Source organism: Athene cunicularia (genome assembly GCF_003259725.1).
Source record: "Athene cunicularia isolate RWA chromosome 5 unlocalized genomic scaffold, athCun1 chr5_part1, whole genome shotgun sequence".
In the NCBI taxonomy this organism is placed as follows: domain Eukaryota; kingdom Metazoa; phylum Chordata; class Aves; order Strigiformes; family Strigidae; genus Athene; species Athene cunicularia.
Genome location: NW_020799101.1, coordinates 26824208 through 26848354, shown reverse-complemented (window position 1 = coordinate 26848354; position 24147 = coordinate 26824208). Strand labels below are relative to the sequence as shown.

At 36.3% G+C, this 24147-nt stretch overlaps 1 protein-coding gene across 2 annotated transcripts in view; it reads left to right on the top strand.

Annotated features, from left to right (window-relative positions):
• MIPOL1 (mirror-image polydactyly 1) overlaps nucleotides 1-24147 on the top strand; it is a 171032-nt gene that overhangs the window by 19355 nt on the left and 127530 nt on the right. For both annotated transcript variants that reach the window (XM_026849995.1, XM_026849994.1), the window contains 3 exons: nucleotides 8018-8201; nucleotides 11015-11150; nucleotides 12123-12228. In XM_026849995.1, coding sequence (XP_026705796.1) covers nucleotides 8018-8201; nucleotides 11015-11150; nucleotides 12123-12228 — 426 coding nt within the window. The remainder of the gene's footprint in view (nucleotides 1-8017; nucleotides 8202-11014; nucleotides 11151-12122; nucleotides 12229-24147) is intronic.

The window sequence follows — 24147 nt, the reverse complement described above, 5'->3', positions numbered from 1 at the left end:
GTAAATAAATTTGTAGTAAGTACAAAGATGAGTAAAGCTGCAACTTTTCTTGTTTGTTTGTTTTGGAGAAAACGTATATTGACCTTGTACTTTTTGTACCAAGCTTTTGTTAACTGTTTTCCAGAAACAGGAATTACTTTCTTCTTGAAAATTAAGTGCAGTATCTCTTCCTGTGATTAACTCTGAAAACTTGTTTGCAGATTGTGGGGAAGGCAAAATAGTGAGGAAGAAGTTGAAAATAGTGTGCACCCTTTGAGATACATATGTAAATCATGTACATTGCCTCTGTGACAACTCAAATACGAATGAAAAAGGAAATAACAGGCATTCTGAAAATGCATAAAACCTAAACCAACTCTTTTCTTTCTACTTATGCTAGGCAATAGGATCGGATTTCTTTCACTAGCCTCATTTTCTTTCTTTACATATTTATGCCTATAAAATAATTTTGGTTTCTCACTCATTTTCAGGATTTATGCCTTTTAATCATTCAGTAAGGGGTGAATTGTTGAGCAATCTGAGTCTCCCAGTCATTCTGTTTGGTGGAAGTTCCAGTAGTTGTACAGCTGAGTATATGAATGTTTGTCTTTGACAAAAAGTCTGACTCATCATTTTCAGCTCATGAAGGAATATTTGGTCATAGTACTAATTTCATTTACATAGCTTGAAAAGTTAGTGGCTATCAGGTTCAAGTTTTCCATTGACTTAAATATTTAACTTCTATTTATTATATATAACTCAGTATTCAAGTCCAGTGGCTTTAGATGTTATGAACTTCAGACAATTCCATAATCCATTTTTCACATGAAGCTATTAAAATTGCTTTTTATTAATGCAGCAACTGTCTTGTCCTAGCAGCTTGTTAGAACACTTGCAGGTCTATGTGCATTGTCATACACACATGCCCAAAATTTATCTTTTCAGAAATGTTTGTAATATTATTAATGTACAAAACAAAAATCTAGGTAATTTATAATAAAGAATAGCAATTAATCTAGTGAAAATAAAAAGAAAGTGAAGTTCTCATATAATGCTCTTACACACTTGACAGTGCAGCAAGCTGAGGTAGATGTGTGGTTTGCAGGTAGAAGCAAGAGCAAGTATTTTTAAATTGCATTAAGTGTGTCCTGTTATTCCAGTGGGAATAGGTTAGTTTAGTATAGGGGCATCATGACTCTCTGCTTTGATAGTTTTTTTGTGTAATGAATATTCCCTCTTGTTGTTTGAAATTCAAAGCTTTTGATATTGTACAAACACAAAAAAACCTTATAGAAATTGAAGCTGTGTACTTGTTTAGACTGAGCAGAAAAAATAAATGATTAGCAGTAAATTATCAATCACTGAATTTTGGGGGCTTTTATTAATTGGGATTGCAGTTAGTTCCTCAAATGTGGCTCGACATTTTGTTCTGCATTTTTTCAAATGTTTTTAATCTGACAGCATCACGTAGGAAGAGTAAACTACTGAGTTTGCAGTCAGCTTTGCTTACACTGCCAGGGCATGTATTGCTCATCCCCTTCATTCCTGTTTTGCTTTTTTTCCTATTCTGCCTCTTACTTCCATCCCTCTAGGGGTTCATTCATGCAGTCTTTTGCAGACAAATGAGAACGTGCTTTGTCTGTGCTACGGATCAGCTTCAAACAAATACTAGGAAGCTATAGGTAGCAAGCGGTAAGTACTATTACACTTGAATCTGGTTTGGAGCAGCAAGGGCTTCCAATGTCCCCATACTCATCTGCAGGCAGATCTGTAGCCAACAGTGTATTTTGCAGTGCTGCATGCATGTTCTGTTGCGTTTTGTTTGTTTTCCTTTATTGTTATTCTGCTGAGATCCCCTGTAAACCTCTGAGCTGATCAGCACAATTTGGCTAGTGGAGTGCTGAAAAACTACAAACAGCGGGAAGGAGGTGCTCACTTGGCTTCTGCTGGGTGACAGGACTGATGAGTACACTGGTATAACAAGGGAAGCTACTACCTCCTTAGTCTTCCAGGTGAATCTACACCTTTTGTGCACTTACATCTTCAACATTTCTTTCTATAGTGTTAGCGTTGGTACAGGATTCTCTAATGCTGTGCTTTCCCTGATCTCTGTGCCAATCCCCCACTTATTAGAGGAAGCTATGAGAAATAGTGGCTGCCTGCAAAATGTGTTAGGTTTGATGTGTTTACTTGACTTTTTAACCACTCCCAGCTTAACATTGAATCCTGTTCTGCCTTTACTGTTTCAGGCCGTGACAGCATTATCTTCCCTTTATGTACCTCACAATCAATTCCCAACTTTAATTCTAGTGTCTTTATATTCCTTCTTCCTAACATTTGCTTTTCTTTCCCTCAATGTGAACATGCTATTCATTCAAGATAAATACATACAGAAGATCAGCTGTTCAGCTTTTCCCTATAGTGAAATACTAATCTGGGCTACTGAACTCGTTCTATATTATATGGAAAATAACTTGTTTAGTATACTCAAGAACCAGAAACAATGGTGGTGATACCACTTGATGAAAGCTACAGCATTTTTTTCCAAAGCTTGCAAGGCTGTTTTACCCTTTCTCTGACGTTCCTTGTGCAGCCTGATTATTGCAAATGCTACTTACTCCCCTGTGTGTGTCTGCAGCATTGGTAATTAGTGCACAATACAATTTGCAGGAGGCATGAGGAAAAACAATGAAGTGCATTGATTAATATTGCCACTTAGTTTAACAGCAAGACAAGCTACCATGTACCAAGGTCTAAATTACTTGGGGGGAGGTGGGAGAGTGTCATGGCTCTACGGAGAATGAAGTGTTTTTTAAAATAAAAATTCGCTATGCCAACTGATCTGACAGTGTTCAAATTGTCTTCCCCAAAGCATTCAACTGACAGATTTAGCATGTTGACCAACAAAAATGCATTACAGCTTTATTAAATGAGTAAAAACCTCTAACCTTAATGCCCTTAGACAGAGTGCTTCCAATTCTGAGTGAAGGATGCTGCCATCATCTTTTCTTCTTACAAAGCCAGTAGGGAAAAATCCAGATCCTCTGTGTTTTGCCTGATGTTTCCCAAAATGCTGCTTAAAGTCTTGCTGTGGTGCTGCTTAGTCTTACCCATGTGTTTGAGGAGAATTGACTCTGGATGAAAAAGTGTGCTGCAGATGTAAGTTGCTTAAAGAAGCAACATTAGAATTAATAAATGCCAACACAGGTCTAGTCACATTCTTAATTTTTTTTACAGCTGCTGTAAATTACAGTTGAAGGCATAAAAATTCGCATCTTGATATGGCTTAAAGATTTAGACTGAAGTTCAGCTGCTAATGCAGGTGTTTACCTCATCATGCAGACATGTTTATTTCATTCTGTTTTTTTTTAAAAAAAGTAAATGATGACCTGTCATCTAGAGAGCCTTGCTGCTTGTTTGCAGCTCATTCAAGATGTTTTAGAGAGGCCACTGAGGCTCTTCTGACCCTCTGTTATCAACTGCTGCTCTTCCATGTAGGCACTGGTGATACTGTTGGGGTGACCTGGGAAGTATTACATGTGACTATATAGCTCACGGTGTGATGGTCAAGAGCACGGGTACCCAGGTGGCATTATCCTGGATCCTGCCAGTAAGGGGAAGGGTATGGAGGAGGATTGAGTGAAGTAGCTAAGGCCTTCTTCAGACAACTGGAAGAAGCCTCATATTCACAGGTCCTGGTCCTCATGGGGGACTACGATGCTGATAATCTGTGGGAGAGCTGAGCGCGCACACGACCAATGTGATCAAGCAATGCTCATTTATTACAACTAAGAAAGCCCTTTTATAATGTTCTCCCACACACGTGAGTAACATGCAGTACAAGTCCTTAAGATTGGACAGTTAACTCAGCCCGCGCTTTAAACCTTCTTATGACTGGATAAAAAGTGCCACATCAGCCTTGCCAGGCTTCCTGCCTTGTGTAACTTATTTCTGTCCCAACCGCTTCCAGGGGTTGTTTGTCTCCCCCCTCATTCAGGGTCACATCCTTATCGCATTCTTGCTCGGCTGAGGCTCTTATCAGTCTTGTTCTCACGCAGGATTGCTCACATGTCCATTCTCTCGCAGAAAGCCCTCTTGAATCTCAACAATAATCTGCTGGAAGGAGGATGCAAGTGATCCATGAGATTTTTGGATTCCACTGATGACAACTTCCTGACACAAATGATTGAGATGCCAACAAGGAGAGTTGGTCTGCTGCACCTGATACTTACAAACAAGGAATAGCTGATTGTGGATATTGAAGTCAGGAGGCAGCATTGGCTGCAGTTACCATGAGATGCTGGAGTTCAGGATCCTGAGAGGAGGGAGCAAGACAAAAATCAGGACCTCAGCTTTGGACTTCAGGAGAATAGACTTTGGCCTCCTCAGATATCTGCTTGGAAGAATCCTCTAGGATACAGGACTGGAGAAAAGAGAGATTCAGGAGAGCTGGTTGATATTCAAGGATCACTTCATCTAAGCTCAAAAATGGTCTGTCATGACAAGCAGGAAATAAAGCATGGATCAAGCAGGATGTTGTTTTCCTTGACTTTGGTAAGGCTTTGGACTCTGTGTCCCATAACATCCTAATAGAGAAGCAAAGTATGGATTAAATAAGTAAACAGTGAGGTTGATTGAAAACTGGCTGAATGTCTGCACCCAGGTGGTAGTGATCATTTGCACAAAGTCCAGTAGGAGGCAGGTCACCAGTGGTGTACTCACAGAGTGAAAAATAGGTACAGTCCTGTTCAATATCTTCAGTGATTTGGATGATGAAGCAGAGTATACCCTCAGCAAGTTTGCCAATGATACATAACTGTGAGTAGTTGATACACCAAAGTGATATGTTTCCATTCAGAGGGGCCTCGACAGGCTCAAGAACTGGGCAGAGAGGAATCTCATGAAGTTCAGCGAGGGGAAATGTGAAGCCCTGCACCTGGCCAGGAATAATCCCATGTAACTGTACATACTGGGTGCCAACTGTCTGGAAAGCAGCTCTACAGCAAGGGATCGGGATCCTGGTGGACAGCAAGTTGAGCATAAGCCAGCAATGCACCCTCATGGCAAGGATGGCAAACAGCATCGTGAGCTGCATTAGGAAGAGCATTGTCAGCAGATTGAGGGAGGTGATCCATCCTCTCTGCTCAGTGCTGGTGCGGTCACATCTAGAGTGTGACATCCAGTCTGAGGTCCCTAGTGCAAAAAAGAAATGAACTTACTGGAGCAAGTACAGCAAAGAGCCATAAAGAGTGGAGCATCTTATGTATGAGGAGAGGCTGAGACTGAGCCTCAAGAAGGGAAGGCTCAAGGGAGTGGATCCTACCAATAAGAGTAATACTTGCTGGAAGGGAATTAAGAAGAAGCCACCAGACTCCTCTTGGTAGTACCCACTGATAGAATAAGAGTCAACGAGCACAAATTAAAACAGGTGAAATTCCATCTGAATACAAGGGACCAATGTTTTACTGTGCGGGTGATCAAGCACTGGCACAGACTCCCTTGAGAGGTTGTTGAGATTCTGCTTGTGGGGCTATTCAAAAGCCATCTGGACATAGGGTCACCTAGAACTGGTTGCCCAGGACTGCTTGAGCAGGGCGGCTGGACAGGATGATCTCTAGTGATCCCTTCCAGCTGCAGTGACTCTCTGAACTTTTTTTAAAGTCCCATCACTACAAGCAGTAAATTCAAAAACCAGGAACTGTGAAAAGAAAAACTTGTTCAGTTGATTACTCTCACACTAAAGGGACAGAATCCTTTTTTTGATTTGTCATAGTGTAACTGTGGTAGCTCATGTTGTCTGATCTTTTTAGGATTCTGTAGTGAGAAAGTTTTCTTCTCCAGCTTTCATATAGGGTGGTCCATGGAGAGCACAGTAATGCTAAACAAGGAACAAAGGTTCATGGCAATCCAGTCACTGGTTATTGCAACAGATGTGTGCTTGAATCTTTCCACAGAATGCAACGCATTTCACCTGAGGCACTTCAGATATATATGGCTTACAGAAAATATTGATGCCCTGGAGAAGAAAGGCAGAAAAAGTTGTTGTGGCAAGTGAAGCATTGTAGTTTGCTTTCATTCATTCATATATATATATATATATATATATACACACACACACAGATCGCTGCATCTGAAATGGGTAGAAGTGTACAGGCCGATGTTTTATAGGCAGTTCTTTATAATATAAATCAAATGGAAATACATCTCAACCAAGTGTATGGCTCCCTATGAAAAGCTTTTCAAGTATTGAAATTCAGACTAGGTTAGTTTTCAGATAGTACTAACTTGGAGAGATTCCAAATTTTGCCCTTATGTGTTGCCACTCCCAAGCTAGGGCACGTTCTTAGAATTCACATAGTGAATTTTTTAATGCACATTTCTTTAAAGATCTTTGCTACTTACTGTAGGGAGGAGAAATAGGTCGAATACAGTTTTAAAATTTAGCAGCACTTAAAGGAAATCTTTGCTTAAAAACCTTCAGGATTTCAAGCCAGTGAACAACAGCATATGTTTACTCAAAGAATCCAGGTGGCTGTGGAGTGTGTTCAATTTCTGCATTAGCAGTGAAATGATCTGAGAAACACATTTCAATCACAGTACTGAAAGCAGTGTTAGATTATACTTGGGAACAAATGTTTTATCCAATTGTGGTCCCCATGTGTATTTGCTCAGAATCAAAGAAACTGATAGGTTGCTGACTCTTGTTGCTCTAGTACAAAAATGAGTGATTATATTTTAGAGGAATGGTGAGAGTGGATTCAAGTGGATTTGTGCTGAAGTAGATAAGTAGAATACGGATGAGCAGCAGATACAATAACTTTTTCCTCAAGGTAGTAACAGGTAACTTTGTATGGGAACCTGTTGAACAGTCTCCAGCCAATCCACAAGTCATCTCTCTGCCCTCAGGATGTTTCCTGTGCCATGGGCTGTGCCTTTCCTTCTTCAAGGAGAGTAATCTATTGCAACAGATTTTACAGAGTCTTCAGTATTCTTGATTTGGAATCTCTGCTTTTGTGTCTTACATACAGCATGACACCTTGATACTGATTGATGTGTATTTTCAGGTAATTTATAGTTTATTGCAACTATATAGACAGCTTCTTATTATTTTTGAGGATGAAGTAATAAGTTGGATCAAAGAATGCATATCATATATTTTATCTAAAATGTTTGGAAACACTAACTTTATTAAATGAGAAAAATCTCTGGTGTTTGTTCTCTACTAATCTAAATGAAAGAATGAAGTATATATGCACTTTTTTCCATTTGCAGCTTTTTCAGTCTTCTTCCTGCTCATTTTTAATATATTTCTATAATTAAAAGTTAACTTGTTCTTACTTTATGAAAGAACATTCATGGTATGTAGATCTTTCTTTTATTTAAATACCTTGATATCAGAAATATGTCCTAAAAATATCTAGTAGCCAAGCTTAAGAGAACTATCACATTCAACATGTTAATCAGATAATTTTCCCCTTTGGCACCATTTGCACTTTACATTCTTCAAGTTCTTTAGTTGAATGAGCCTGTACCTTACACTCTCCAGGAGTGAATAATAGGGCCTTAAATTTGTTGTTGCTAATTGCAGCTTGCTGATACTCCTTTTGTAGCCAAAACGGATTTGGAAAATATCTCAGTACAAGAATGCAGGTTTGCACCCTGCAAATTTCCCTGTCTACAGTAGAAATTCATCTTGTCTCACTAGGGTAGAGCTGATTTTTAGAAAAGGTAGGTAGATCATTTCCTAGGGTCAGCATTATTTTAAGCAGTCGTTTAAGAGGAGGAGGAATTAGGAAAAGGTGATGAATTTTTCAGGTTTTCATGAGAAAAGTCCAGTAAATAGATTGTAAACTCCTACATCCATGCTCTAGGTAACACAGCTCTTGTTCCTCAGTGGGATGAGGAAGCTGTGAATCTGAAACTATTTTCTCCTTTCTGCTACTAATAAGAATATAGCAAGCCATTTTCAAATGAGAAATCTCAAGTTTATGCTTCTTTCTCCAAATGAAAAAATGTGTTTGCTTCTATTTCCAATTAGGAACACATATCCTGGAACAGAAAAAAGAAGACTTTTGTGTTGAGTTTCAGTTTCATCAGAATTCTCAAAAAAGCCCAGAATTTTTCATCCACGCAGAGGGTGAAGTGCTGAAAACTTCAGATTTTCCAGTAACCAGTCAAAGAGGAGCCCAAAATTATTGTCATTCCAGTCCTGAAGAATCAAGGTAAAAACAAATACTCCTATATATAGTTTTTCTGGATTCAAATTACAGACACTATACATACGGATTTTTTGATAAAGATAGGAAAGTTTACTTCCCAACCAAGAATCAACTTAGACTCACCATATCTACCTTTCTTCCCTTGTGGAATGCAGCATTGCACTACTGTATTCTCTAGCACTGATAGAAAATATGATCATGGCAATTGTTTATGTGATACACTGTGGGTATTTCAATGATTGTGATCTCTCCAGAAGATTTTAAAAAAGCATACTGAACAGAATTAGGAAAGGTGATATAAAAGTCTAGTAGCATCTGTGGTTTTACACAACAAGCACAGTGTACTGTAAGTATAATTAGTGAGTAGGAGTCAGGAATAAAGCAGGGTGAAGTCTGGATGAAGGGTGAAAGATTAGGAGCTGTAATACCTTGCAGGCAGTCTGTGACAGGAATCTGGAGAGGGCAAATACAGTTTTGAAAAGAAACTCCAAAGAGTTTATGCCGTTGTTTTGGTAATTTATTGTCATTAATTTCCGTACTGAACTATGGCCCTCTACTGCAGTCTTAAGAAGCATATACATGCATGCTGTATGTGACATAATGTATGAAGTTAGACCCAGCTGACACTGGGAACACTACCAGTTTTAAGCGACTGACAGGCATTCTCAAACCCAAATCTTAACTTAGAGTGACAGAGTTGCTTTTGAAAACGGGATCAAGGCTGCAAGATATGTTATGTACTTTTGAAAAATATGCTCTTAATTCTTTATCTGTCTGGCAGATTCTACACCTGATTTTGTTGTCAATAGTATGATCTAGTGGTGACCCACTGGGCCAAAACCAGTTCATATTACTTTTCCATCTGTCTTGTTGCCTTTTTTTTGCATTAGGGCCTGCAGTATGCTATTAAGTCAATGCAGCCTGTACTAAAAGTCAAATATGATCCTGACTGCTTAAGTACAGCCCAGCACAGACTCAGCCAAAGACTGTGCTCCTACCCTTCACCAGTACCACTCACACTGGCGGTCAGGCAGGTCTTTAACACTGAGATTAACAGCAGTCAGCATGTTGAACCATTTCATCTGCAAATACATTACATGTACGATCCTAAAGCTATAAGCCAAAAACTCACTGTAGTAGATACTATATAAACTCTACAAAATATGTCCTTCCCCAAATAGATTACAATCAGAATATGAGAAAATATCTTGATATAGAACAATTCAGGAAATGTTGAGTCAGTGTTGATTTGCATTGTAGATAATGGTCTTAATGTACCATCAGTGTGACTTCTCAGATTTTCTTTTAGACATCAGGAAAGAAACATTTGAAGGATTGACAGATGATAATGATGATGAGATATATTCAAACTTGTTCATGGGAAACATCTCCTGAACAAGGAAAATGCACAAAAAACCATTGAGCTTTGTAATGTCGGCAGTAGTATCAAGACATCTATCACATGCAGTCTGAAACAGTACTAAATGAAATTTGCTAGACAGCGCAAAGATGAAATAGGCTTTGGAGTATCTTGAAAGTGAAGACAAGCAGCTCAAGCACTCTTCCACCCCACATAGAGTGTAATACACTAAGTACTTTTTTTGATGTGAATCTCCCTGCTGTCTATGATGTGCTTTAGGTTGCACTGTAGTTTACCTGCAGAGTACAGATGGTGACTTCCTTCTTAACTGTGGAGAAAACAAATCCAATGGAAGCAAGTGAAGAGAGAGGTGGCTGAGTACAAACAACGGTCTACCTAAGAGAATGACTTTTTGGAGCAACAATAGCTTCCCTTTTCTTTCTAGGATGTGAATTACACGTAATGAAAATAATGTATACAGTAGAAATAGCTCAGAAGGTATAGCTTTTCCATGGCTACTTCTTAATGCTCATTGGCTACAAAGCCTATAAACAGAAAACACTTAAGGAATGCAAATGTTAAAAATATTTTCTAATCCCCCTTCTAATCCATTCATCTGCTCATTTTGCTGCCATCTTACAAGTGAGATCTATGAGTATCAATGGATAGCCAAGGACTTTTTAGTCTTACCTTGAAACTATTTTTGTGGCCATTGGATCTTGTCTTATTTTTCCCTGTCTATGGCTAAATAGGTTATCTTAAAACTCTGTGAGTGGTATACAGTATGGAATTCCTGTTGTCAGTTACACTATATAGTATACTATATATATACTATTATTATTTTATATATATATGGAATATATAGTTACTGTTATATATAGAAAATAATAGTATACTATATATATTTTTTTATATATATTAAAAATACTGTACTATATAGTATACTAGAATAATGCCATCACTTTAAATATTTCTTCAAGATAACTTCTAGGTCTTGTCTTCTGGATATTCTCATTTCACTTCATGTGGAATTGTCCATCCTACTGAGGAATGTGGTTTCTTTTAACTTGAGCATCAGTTTGATCCCCAAACATTATATTACTTCATTGCTCCTCATGTTAAGCACAGGTTTTTAATATTTGCTTCCTTTGAGCATTTTCTGTTTATAGCTTCATAGCCAATTTATATTCATCTGTTTGATGACTTAGTACTTTGGTATATTTATGTACTATTCCAGATTTACAGGGTTTTTTTTCAGAATTACAGATTTAAGCAGTGATAGAAAGACATCCCTTCTACTATTTAATACATTTGTAGTGGTTAACAACTTTTGAAAATTTATTTCTGTGTATTTTGTTTCAGGGGGGTGGGGAAGAACTGATTTTGCATTATTTTTCTTTCTTTCTTTCTTTCTTTCTTTCTTTCTTTCTTTCTTTCTTTTCCCTCCTAAACACAGAAACATAGAAAAAATGGCTAACAGAATGGTCCCTGAATTTATATCCTTATGGAAGGATGCTGAAGATTTAGGTGGAAAAACAGAAACTGCATTCCTTTTGAAAGAATTGGACACTCTGAGAGCCAAAAATAAAAAGGTACAATTGAGATATTCAGATCACAGTATTTGCTCTTTTATGGTTGTTTTACAAAACATACATTTTAAACTGTTCCTAATTTAGTTTTGTTATTTATTTTAGTGCACCAATCAATAGTTTCCCTGTCATTTTTGATTCTTAGTATCTGCTTAACAACTGCTTCTCTGGAATTAAAAAAAAAAAATGTTTCATCCTACCCTTTGACAGTTTTAATCACTGACATAGATTCTTGCACCATAGATGAAAAGCAAGGAGGACCAAAATCAAGACCAGGATTTCATTAATAGAATCTGGAGCTCATGCTTCTGTACATGTGGTCCAGATAATGAATATGCCCTGATACCTCCTCTTTTTTGAGGGGAAGAAAATTCCATCCTACTTGCACACTGCATCGCTTCTCGTGTTAGTAGCAGTTGCGTGTGCCTAAACAACTGAAAAGTCTATAGTCTTTCCATGAAGTGTCATTGGATATTAAGTGACAAACTCAGATATCTGTCCAAGACCAGATTTAGTGAATTCCCAGTTAAAAGAAAGGCTTCAACATGTGAAAGAATAGGAGTTTTCTATCTGATGTGCACATGAAAAATTATGCCTTTACACCGCAGTGTCTTTGGACTGTGATGTCAGTACTCATGGTAGGAAATAGTCTATTCATGCAGACACCACCTGCATTATATTACATGGAATTCTGAACTTCCTTAGTGAGAAGGACCACAGCTGGTGATATCTGAATAGAATCCTAAATAAAAATAATTGTACACACATTGCTACTTGCCTTGCAGAGCAAGATAGGGCAAATGATAAAAAAGATATTTTTAATATTTGTCCTTTAGTTAATTGAACTTCTGTTGTATTGCTTGGTGTTTGTATTCTGGGGGTAAGAAACTATTATTTAAAATTTTGTTGTGGTTAAAAGAGATGGTTAACTCTTTCAGCCAGATAAGAATCTTACTGTCCATTTGTCCAATTCAGCTTCAAGATAAGCTATCTGAAAAGGACAAGGAGCTGAAGACAATAAAACTGGACTTAGAGCTGCAAGAGAGAGCTACAGAAGCTAAGATTGCAGAAAAGGTTGCAGGTACAGTAGGCAAGCGTTTAGCAGATGTCTGTGTGGCTCATACAGTACCCGTGGTTGCTATATGACGTGGCCTAGTGAGTGTTAGCTTTATTTGCTAAAGGAGGGAAGATTTGACTTCTTTTTTATGTGTGGCTGTTTAGAGTTGCTTAGAAAATAGGTGGCTTTAACATCCTGGTACTGGTATTAGTAGGAGCTTTACCTGTATTCATACTGATTTGGGCATTAAATGCATTGTTAACACCATGTCAATCCAATCACAAAAAGGTTGTTTGTTTTGTTGGAAGGTCCTGAACAAACAAGGGGAAATAATGATTACCAGTGCCTCTACCTTTCAACCAGCAGTTCAAATACCACTTATTGTTTTAGCTCGTTCAGAGCAATACAACCCCCTCTCCCTGTATGGAGATAGTCATACATGCACCTCAACTAGAGACCCTTACTTTTCTTGAAAAATCTATTTTTTTCATAATTATAATTAATTTTTGTCTCATGATCGTATGTCTCCAGTGTTTGAAGTTTACACAGATTCCCAAAATGAAAGATTTTAATGTTATAGTTGAAAGTGAACGCATGTCTATATTTGTTGTTAGTTGTTGTTTGAGAGGACATACAAGAACGGAGACAGTTTGTATTGTACAATTTTGGAAATTTCTAAAGTAATGAAGCTGAGTATTTTTATTATTGAAAAGTGTGTGTGCAGTGTACCTAGTGGATGAAAAACTCTGAGGTTTTCCTCCAGGTATTTCAAAGAAATTAGTTTGAGTGCTTTTATAAATGCATTGTACCATTTGTTCATAAATCAAGTGTAAGCTAGGTAAAATTGTGTCCTCATAGACTACGCACACTTCATATAGTATTAATAGTATTAATACCTATACTCAAAATATTAGTACTGAAGGAAGGAGTAACTGTCTTCAGGAAAATGGAGCTGAAAATAACAGCTGAAAAAACAGATTTACTATCTTTCCACTTAATTTCAAACTCCTTATTCTGTGTATATTATAGATAGAAGAGGAGGTTCCTAGATTTTCGGTGGTGGAGGAAGGGAAAGGCAAATCTAATCTACGTATCAGAAAACAAATTGAATTACAGGAATAACTGTATTCTTATTGCATTTTGCATAAACTGCTTGTTTTATTTTCAGAAGAAAAAAAATTCCACACTGCATATCATAGTTATGTCCAGCAGCTGAAAGCTAATGAAGATTGTTTGGGTTGAATCCCAAGTTTTGTGTTTCTTCCTGGGTATTTGCACAGAGTTTTACCTCTGTACCTATAATAGAGGAATATTCTCTTTGATATAGGTGTTCATTGCTCATTAAAACCTGGAAAGAAATGTGTGTTGAAGGGTGTGTCAAAATAATGTTTACTTTTATTTTTATGGACACAGTTGAAATTTTGTTAGTAAATAGTTTTCTCTTACACTACTGTTTAAACTTTCTAATTATGTCTTAAGCATAATATTCTGTTCAAAACACTATGGCATGAATATGGATATAATAATGAACATAGTTGTTACTTTTTAAAGGAAAAATAAGCCAAATTTTAATGAGAGCTACAATGTGTAATAGGGATGACCTTTAAAAAATACCTTTTTTTCGCACTTTACAAGTTCAGGAAGTATAAAATCCTTTAAATGCTGAGAGAGGGGGCAAGAGGCTCCTTACTACTTAAGCTGTTTGCCAAAAGGAAGCATCGTTAATATTTCATGGGTTTTTTGCTTCCTGTCTTACAGTTCTAAGAATGTTACCAAGTTTGGATAAATGTTTTAAAATCTGGAATGATGTGAACCAAACTGAATTTGTAGAAGTCTGTGTGTCTCTTTCTCATAAGAGCTTTGGGGAGAGTTCTAATGGACAAGCAGAACCTAATAAAAAAGACTCACTGTGTTTAAGGAAAAACTTTTTCCCCCTTGTGTTAAGTCCTTTGAGTAGAGGAGAATGCATGCTGCTATGATTTTGTTGCTAGTTAATGTTTAATTACTGCAGTGTATAACACATGGTAGAGTCAAGCTTCTAAATATGGGTGTTTACATTTTTATTATTACTTAGTACTGACTTTATGATAAGAAAATTACCCCACAAAATTATATTGTAAAAAACATCAGAAAGGTAGACCATAAAAATGTTATCTACTTTGAGGAATATTGCAATTCCATTTTAAAATGTAACCCTCTAACTGATGGGTTTTACCTGAACAAGTCCCATGGAAAGAACAGAAAAACTGAAGACAAAGGCCATTTAAAAATGAAGCCACAACAGTCTTCATAAACAAATAACCCAAAGCTTGACACTTCATGATTTTTACTTTGTTCAGAGGAAGAAGTGAAGAGAAAAAGTGTAAATCTGCAAAATACTTCATGAGAGAATAAGAAAAAGTAGAGTTAAGGCAGAAGATATCCATGATGGAAGAGAATGTTTAATATTGCAAGCAGTAAATAACATATTTTCAGAAGGTGTTAATTTAAAAATTTTACCAACCTGGAAAATGGATTTTAGAACTTCCTTGAGTCCCTATCTGTGTGTCAGGTAGCTGTGGCTAAGGAAAGTTAGGGAATTCACAGTTTTGCTTGCAGGCTTTTAAGCACTGGAGACTATTGTTTCTGGTGGTCATAGCAGCCACAGGTTCCTGCTGTTTCTTCATTATTCTTCTGTTGGATTTACTCTCATAAGCCAGTGTCAGAAGGTCACTACCTGTCATGAAGAGAAGAACAGAGGTGGAGGCAACATGGGGAAAATCAAGGGAAGAGCACATCATAAAAGAACTGAGACTAGGATAATGTAAGCAGAGGAGAGAATACAATATGATAACTGGGTATGAAGACTAGCCAAATCTCGAATTCTGGGACAGCAGAACTTTCATATGTTAAATAGGAAAAGGCATGGGTGCACTCTGTGGGAAGGGAAAGGGGGAAGAAGCACACATCTTCTGAGGACAGACTGGAAGATAAGGGTGGAGGCATTGCAAAGGAGTAAGTCTTCAACAGAACTGGCAGAGAGAACAGAATTCACTGTATGGACATAATAAATGACTTCATTTTTTCCTAACAGAATAATTCTACAGAGGTTATATAGGAACATTTAGAGGAAAGAGATAGTTGAGTGTAAGTGAGAATTGTAGAGCATAGTGGTAGCCTCTCTAGACTAGAAAAAATATCAAAGCCCTTGTCTTCTCACAGTAACTCCCACCATTACTGCAACAAGATATGCCATAGTTGGCATCAGAGCCTCAGCTCATGGAATATTTTTGTTGCTATCACAGTGCTATATATTGCGACTAAGAATGATTTGGAAATAAAAAACAGTAAAAAATATTTCTCCTTAATTCTTGGGGGGGGTGGGGGGTGTGCCAATATCTAATGGTAATGTTACCAAAATTTAATTTTTTTTTAAATCATAGTCAGCTCGATAGGAAGAATTAGATTGAGTCCAACCCTGCTAGGTCTGTTAGATGTGACACACTAACTTTAATGCCTGAAAACTATTAGCATTTGCAGATGCTCTCTGAAAGACCAGGATAATTATAGAAAATACAGGAAAGACACAGATAGAAATATAGGAAAGCAGTACTTCCAATACTGTTGTATATGTTATACATCTTTCAGTCTCTTGGAAAGTATGGCAGTATACCTACAATGAAGTCCTTTTTTTCAGGTCTTCTTTTTACAAAAATGTTGAGAATTAACATTTGTGGTATTTTGGACTTCTTGAATATGGTAAGAAATGCTAGTGAACATTATTTGAAGCTTCCTAAATTAACTTGAAAAATAATTACTGAATGAATATGCAATAGTTTTAATAGCAAAAGTGAAAACAAATATCCAAGTGGCTATTAGCTTAGAGTAAAGTTAATTTGATTTAATATCCCATAAAGTAAGAGGAAATAAGTAGTCTTGCCAGCAATAAACTTTGGATGTCAATAACTACCATCATGGAAGAAAAGTATTTTCCATTTCTTCAAAGCTCATTTTAGAGTCCCTTTTTAGATGTTATTTTTCTTTCTTGCATGTCATCCATTAAAGATTAGCTGTTGAAGGTTGGAGCATGGAGAGATTATGAATGACAGAACAACTCCTGCAGAATAATAATCAGTTTTTGGTATTTAATGCTGTTTGACTTTTGCAGACACATTTCTTATTAACCTTTGGTACAAACAGAAATCCAGGTTCCCGATAACTCATGGAGAAGATGAATTCAAGATCCTCTTCCAATTAAACTGAAATAAGGCCAATATTGGGTTTTAGCCAAAAGAACTCAATAGTTCCCAACCCTTGTGTTTATAAACCTAAATATGAATGATATTTTACAGTTTAAGTAGGTAATGCATATACTTCCCTAACTCAGTTTTCTGTGCATAATCCATTTGTATATATAGTCTATATAGTTCTTTGGGGGTTTGTCCTATTAATGCTTCATTATGCAAAACTATTTCCTGAATAGTTTTTCAAAATATTTCTGGGTAAATAACAGAATTTTGAAGATAGCTGTAGAATTTGAATCCTGTGTACAGGAAGGTAGACAATCCACCCAAACAACAGGAAAAAAAAACCCAAGGTGAGGGTGTTGTGAGTGAGAACATCTTGGCTTAATTTTTAACAGCTTAATTTGAAACAATTAATTTTACCTTCAGATTGACAGAATTGTTGATTGTCAAGAAGTTGCATGCAGATCTTTCAAGTACACTAGACAATGAGCTATCATAGGTTAAAATATGAATTACTAAGCTATTTATGGGTGGAGCTGATATGTAAAAACCAAGCCAGTATCTTCTGCATATTTTTATGATTAGTCTGGCCCTTCTCTCTTCCCTACCACAGTGCTAGATGAACATAAAGAATTGGGTTTTATTCAGGCATAGAAAGGTTCTGCAAATAACCTGCTTACTGGGGTATTACAGAAGCTTTTCTTTAACCTGTCAAATTATAACTTGCAAACTTTAATGCAACATTCATATTTCCCCCCCCTAAAGTAAATATCAAGCATCAATAATTGTTCACTGAAAAAAAGTTTAACAGCATTATGGTTGAATTTTGAAGTCAGCTGTGTTTAGTGTATTAGAAGCAAAGGCTTAAGTATTGTACAGGGATTGGCTTTCACAAGAACTGCCTTGGGGTCTGTCTATAATACTCTCTCCTATTCTTTCCCACTGTATTTTTTTTTAATTGAATTGAGATCTGAGTACACAAAGAAAACCCTATGCAGAGCTACCAGTAAGCAACTTTAGCCTTTTATTAAGAACTGTTTATAGCATTGGAAGTGTAGGAGCAGATAAATGCTATGCACTAAATACATACAACAAACACAAGGCAGTAAAGAAGTCACTGTGTTCTATCAGTGTTTGTTCAGATTGCTTTATCTATAAAGTCACATTTAGGTGTAAATGACTTATAGTCTATAATTTGTGGTATAGACCAGTGAAAACTTGTAACTAGTTTTCCTATGATCTTCTTATCACTATTTTGCTTTTGTTTTTCAGTTATAGGTCATAACTGAAAGCAAATGAATGGTAACTTTCAAAAAAAGAGCTAGGGACTTAAGTTGTGTGTTTCGTAATAGAACATTTCAGCGCTATTTTTAAGTTGACAGCCCTGGAGCTCATGGTAGTTTGCCATTAACGTGAATGAGAACTGTGTAAGGGCCTTAGGCTTTGAACATTTCTAGAGATTATCTGCATTTTGTAACATGTATGTGCAAAGACCAACTAATGACACATTTTAAAGGCTCTCATAGCAATGCAGTAAATCTTTTTGTTTGTTTGTTTATTTGGCTATGACAACATTGACCTCTTAAGAATTGTGAGCATAGTCATTAAATCTAGTAGAAAGAAGTCTCAGAGGATTTTGATTTCTAAAATGACTGTATAACAAATACATACATGTTTATATTTCTGTAAGGAGAACAAGCATATATCCATGTAGTTAAATAACATTTAACAATAGCAGCATGTGGAAATGGCAAGGATAGTTCCCAAGCCCTCCTGTGATTAGACAGAGATCCAGCAATGGTGGACAGGAATGGGAGGACTGATGAAAATGAAAAGGCAGGTAGTCATTGCACCTCTTTTCCCAGTATACTTCCTTAATTCCTCACATTCGTGTAGCTGCTACTCAGAAATCCAAAGTGAAAACACAACAAAAATCCCTAAAAAGCTTTGGTTAAACCTCTCTGTAGGATAAATTTCAGCTGACAGTTTTTTCATGGAAGCAACTGAGCAAGATAAACAAGAACCTAATTGCAGGAATCTTGAATTCTAAGTATGACTTGGCCAAGCAAGTTCTTTCATGTTTCTACTTTTACTTCAGAATTATGTATACCTCCAAAAGGCAGAAAACAGAAAATATTCTTTGCTTCATTTTTCTCATGAGTTCAACATTCACTCCTATGTTAGAGCTGTATACCTGTATGAAACAGAAGTTGAATTATGCGTCAAAAAAATTTGAGTCATTAATTAGTATTATTTCAGTCATTTCCTAATATTCAAGATGGTCAGAACCTTTTCTGTGAAAACTCATCAGCTCATTTGTATTTCTTGTTGTTGTCATGGTGCGAGTAACTAGTAAAATTACTTTGAGTATACCAGAATCAGTGCCAAAGAAAATCTCAAGTCACTTACAATTCAGCAACCACTGATCTTGAGTACTAAATCTTAAACTGCAAAACCCAAACCTTCTGCAACAATACATTGTTATTAACAGAAAAGCTTCTCACCATGTCTTTATTTTGGAAGTAACTGATCACTACAACTAGTGCTTGTTACAAAAACAATTAGCAAAATTTTAATTCTACTCTTTCTTGGGTCACTTTTTTTCCACATAGTCCAAAGCCAAAATCAGTATTTCATCACATCTGTTAATGTCAAACACCTTGCAAACTCCAAAATATTGTTATTATTTCTGTGAAACTGACTTATCCTGCAACCCAATTGATACAGTGTTATAATATTTACTGTATCTTCTGATATAGCGGTGTAAATAGCGATCTCATCTTTTCCTTATAAGGTCTGGCCTGTATTCTGGATTTTACATTTTTTAATCAGTAACATGAAGTGATTTCTGCCACCATAGATGTTTTAAGTCCTAACAATTTCTTCTTTCTTGCCTCTCCTATTCATTTTTTTTATTTACATGGATGACCTATAGGAAATCAGCAAACAGACTTTTTTTTCCTTTGGAACTGTGCTTCCCTCCCTTCCCCTAAAGTTCTGTTGTTTGGAAAATCATGAACCACTGTTTAAACTAGAATGATTTCCAACACACCTTCTCACTACTGCTGTATTTTAAAGGTAGTTTAAAAAGTGTAGAAGATAGGTTTGCCGAAAGAATCAGGTTCAACTAAGAAAATATGTACACTGCTTTGACTCAGTAAACTCATACTCGGTATGGTTCATCTTCTTCATATTTACTTTTGCCCATATTAGAAAACAATTAGCTTACTAAACAAATTTGAGTATTTGGGAAGAAAAAATCTACTTTGAGTCTCTCTCATTTGACTAAGAATTACATGATATTTGATAAGCTTGTTTAAAAATGGACATATCCAAATATTATTGTAAACACCCATTGATTTGTTTTACCTGCAATATAAGTATTTTACTTAGTTGGCTTACATAGTAGCTAATAATATTTGTTAATGTAATTTAACTGCTGTGAACCTTTACTGAACAAATATTGAAATTTATACAAGTCAAAGAAAGAGAATCTCTAATGACTTTTGTAAAAGCTTCCATTTAATAGTTAAGGAGAAAAGTTTATATGACATACCAGATGCAATTAACAGTAGATTTTACATTTAATAAAAAGAAAGAAGCATATGTATTTGCTTTATTCATTCCATCATAATTTGCATTAGAGCTGTGGGTGTTTAATGAGCAAATTCCAGCTAAAATGCTATATTGATTTTCTAAGTGAACTTTGTAATAGCTATCTACCTTACAAAAGCTCTCTGTTTACAATTGTTTTCTTTACTAAAAACTAAAAATGTTTTAGAATTGATGAGTTTAGCATAATGATTCTTTTAAAATAAAGAGCTCTTTTAGAGTATGAAGGGGTTTTAGTTACAAGGAGAAAGATGTTATTAAATTATTCCAAAGCAAATAAAGTGTATGCAACTAAATAGTAATGTCATATTTGTAATATGGTTGCAAGCATTGGAAAATAATCCTTTTTATTTAATTTAGCAGTACGGGATTTAAATATTTTAACTCTTGAATGTCATTATATGTATATGAATTAGTAAATTACACAATTCATTTTTGCTTAAAACTTGACTATTCATTTTTGTGTGTCATTTTCTTGCTTGAAACATGAGTTCTATAAGAATTTCTGTTTCTTGTTGGTCAGGCCTCAAGATAAACAGGATAGGGTTGGTTGGTGCACCATTGGAAGGTCTCCAAGAAAAACCTCATGGTGTCAACCAGAGCAGTTAGTGACTAAGTAGCTGGATCATTTTTTTTATTGGATCAGGAATTAAGTCAGCGTGCCAGTGTGGGGCTAGTATTTTGCTGGATATGCCATATCTTGAATGGGATTTAGGAGCCTGGCTTGTTACTCTCAATTAATCTTTGCCTGGTATTTTTAAGAAGCATAGGGATGATAATCTGGATATTCTTTACTCTTTTAATATGGAGGATTTTTATGTCACACATTCTCACAGATTTTTCATTGGACACCTTATACTTTGCATACTTTCCTAAATATGACACAAAATATTTTGTTTTGCTGCTGCTGTACAGCCCAAAGATGTATGTATTTCAGTGATTTATTTGAAGAATCCTGTGATCTTTATGGTCCTAAACTTGTGACTCATCCATCTTAATGGTGAACCTTAATGTTAACATCATACTTCAGACTACCTGCAATTGTATAACTGTTGTAATATTCCATATAATATTAAAAAAATAAATTTGTAAAATATTAAAGTCAGAAATGTATAGGCATTGGATAACAGAAATGTCTGACATAAACTGAGGAGAAGCTTTGACTGGTGAAGGAAGCAGGTGAGCTAGCCTTCTGTAGACCATTAAAATGAGTTAGATAAGGTCTTCGGGTATTTTTTAAACTTGTAATTTCTTGTGGTCAGTGTCAGTATTGCTACATGGTATTAAAATGCCATGTAGCTAAGTATCTTTTTTTAAACTTAGATTACCATGCAGGCATTTTACATTGTTTTCTACACTCTCCCTAATCTGTTTTAATATGAAAAAATTAACTTGCTATATTGCTTTTAAGAAATAGAAGCAAAAATGCTTGTAATTGATATGGAACTACTATGTATATTTTTTTTAATGTAGTTGGTGGATCTAGTCATTGGGATATTTACTCCAATGCTTTAATTTAGTGAAAGGATAAGAAAATAACAAGAAAGAGTTGCTCAATTTAAGTTACTTTGCCATAGCCAATCGTTAAAAAACAGTATTTTGTAACGGACCTTTGGGTGGGGGAAGGGTTCAGTGTTCAATTAGCCTCTAGGCTGCTGCTATCATGAATGATAAGATTTGAGATAATCAGGATTTTTAAGTAACTTTTTAAAATATCTTTTTCTGAATGTTTTCATACCTTTATATATACACATTACTTTGCTTTAAGAACAAATAAGCAGCAATCTGGTTTTAAAAAGCCTGTATACTCATTATTACCACTGGTTATAATTACGCAGATAGGGAATTATATATGCCAAAACACAGAGTCTCTAAGTGTAATTTTATGCTCAAAATCTATTGTAGCAATAGAAAATTGTGGGTTTTCATGCTGATGTGGGTATATCATAAGGTCTGACAAGAAGGGATGCAGCCAGAGACCAGAAAAAAGTTAACTAATCTGGAAAATAATTAACCCCAGAACAGTAATAAATACCAGTTTTTCAGTTATTTTAGACAGCTTTCTATTCATTCCAGCAATTGTTTTCATTATGAAAATTACATAATGTTTCCACTTGCAACTGTATGGAATGGCTTCTCTGTGCAGTGCGTCCGGCATGATGCTAGATAAACTGATGTTTACTATAGTTTTTCCAGTAAATTACAAATATATTAAAATACAGATAGGTAATAATTTGTCACACCGAATTAAACTACTCGTGTTTTCCAGATCCAACTGGGACATAGCAGTTGCAATGTAGTTTACCCATGCCGTCAATGCTGAGGCACTAGTTTCCCTGCCATCACAGGTCTCAGCAACCTAAGTGGAAGTCTGGTGAGCTGAAACGCACAGCCCACCTCATAAAATTTGTTCTTGTTGCTGAGCCACCTACCTTTGAGGAGACTGGATTTATTCTGTGCAAGTGCTGCTATTTATTTCTGACTACTTATCTGTGCACATGCAGTTTTACAGCTGCTTTACTCATACTTTAGTTTTTACATTCCACATCCGGAAAAGCTTTCTTGTTACAAACAGGAGAAATAAATCTTCAAGAAAAAAGACACTATTCTTATGGAACAAGTAAATACTCAAATAGAAGAGAATGAAATCAGTGTTTCTTAGATTTTGAGTACATTTCAAGATTTGTGCTTCTGATCCTGATTTTATCTTTTTTTTTTGCTGGGACACAACTTGTTACAGCTCTGACCTGATGACTAGTCTTGCAGTTCCCTTGCACATTTATGTGAGAGAAGGGACTGCACTTCTAGAAGTAACATTTACTCTTTCCCTGTCTTCTTTCATCCAGTCTGCTCTTATTGTTCAACCTGCAAAAAATGCTTCCTTACTCCTCAGTAGCACTCTTCTCCCCAGCTTGAGAACAAGAGGTTTGCTTTCCTACCTTGAACATCTTTTTCTTTTCATTCTTTCGCTCATCTTCCATCCCTGGTGATCTGAGCTGCTTGTGAATTGTATGGAAACTTACTGCTTTTTGTATTTCAGTTGGTTGGAGAGTTTGGGGGCTTTTTTTGGTACTGATAAAACATATTTTGTGCCAGCAATATAGCTGCTACCAAAATGTACTACTGTGTTGCTATTGTTCCATTCTGTGAAGAACCATAAACTGTTTTATGTTAGATCACACTGTGAAGTTTTTGTACAATAATGTACAAGGGTGAAGTAAGAGTAAACTGAAATATAAAGGCAACAAAAGTGATGTCAGTTGAGGTAAGAATGGAAGAATAAAAGCTCTAGTCTAAAGTGTAGAGGGAGGAAATGTTTCTTTGAGATCTTAATGACTTAAGCAGTGGTTTGGAGAGGAGCAGAGAGTTCTGAAGGGGCTAAGGAAGCCCAGCAGCAATGGCTTAATACAGAAGGTTCCTGAGAAGTGCCAGAATTTGAAAGAGACTGTAATATGGTGTTAGGAGACTGTGGCTTAACACCAGCTTGGCAGACTGGAAGGGGAGCATGGAGAATTCTGGAACCTACAGATCTCTGCTGAGTTTTTTGGAGGTGCCTGTGACAACTGGAGAGGATACGATCCTCCATCTTGCAGTGATAACGGTCTTACTATAGCATCCTGAAAGTCCCTAGACATTTTGACTGCAGGGTTTTAGGATAACTGTGAGGAGAGATTTGCAGTATTGAAGAGGGAAATGATGAAAGTATGAATAAAGATTTTAGTGGAGACAGGGTCGAGGTAAGGATTCTGGCAGTATGCCAGAGCTGGTGTTAGGCATATTGACGGGGAGAGGCAGGGAGAAAATGTAAGCTCAGGATGAGGAATGACTTGAAGGTGTTAGTTTGCTCCCAAGGATAGACAGTAAATCTTAGTTTATTGGCACCTAATGCTCCAAGGTCCATGTATGCCGTAACAGATAATATAACAGTATATTACACAATAAAGTAAAGGCTTGGCAGAGAAGGAGAGATAGATGCCAGCTGTACCACTCTTGTGATACCAGAGACAGACTATGAAAATATTAGAATTTTTAATATCTAATATCAGTGTGCCACTCTGATAGGAAACAGTGTGACGGTAGAAGTAGTTTTAATGGATCATTACTT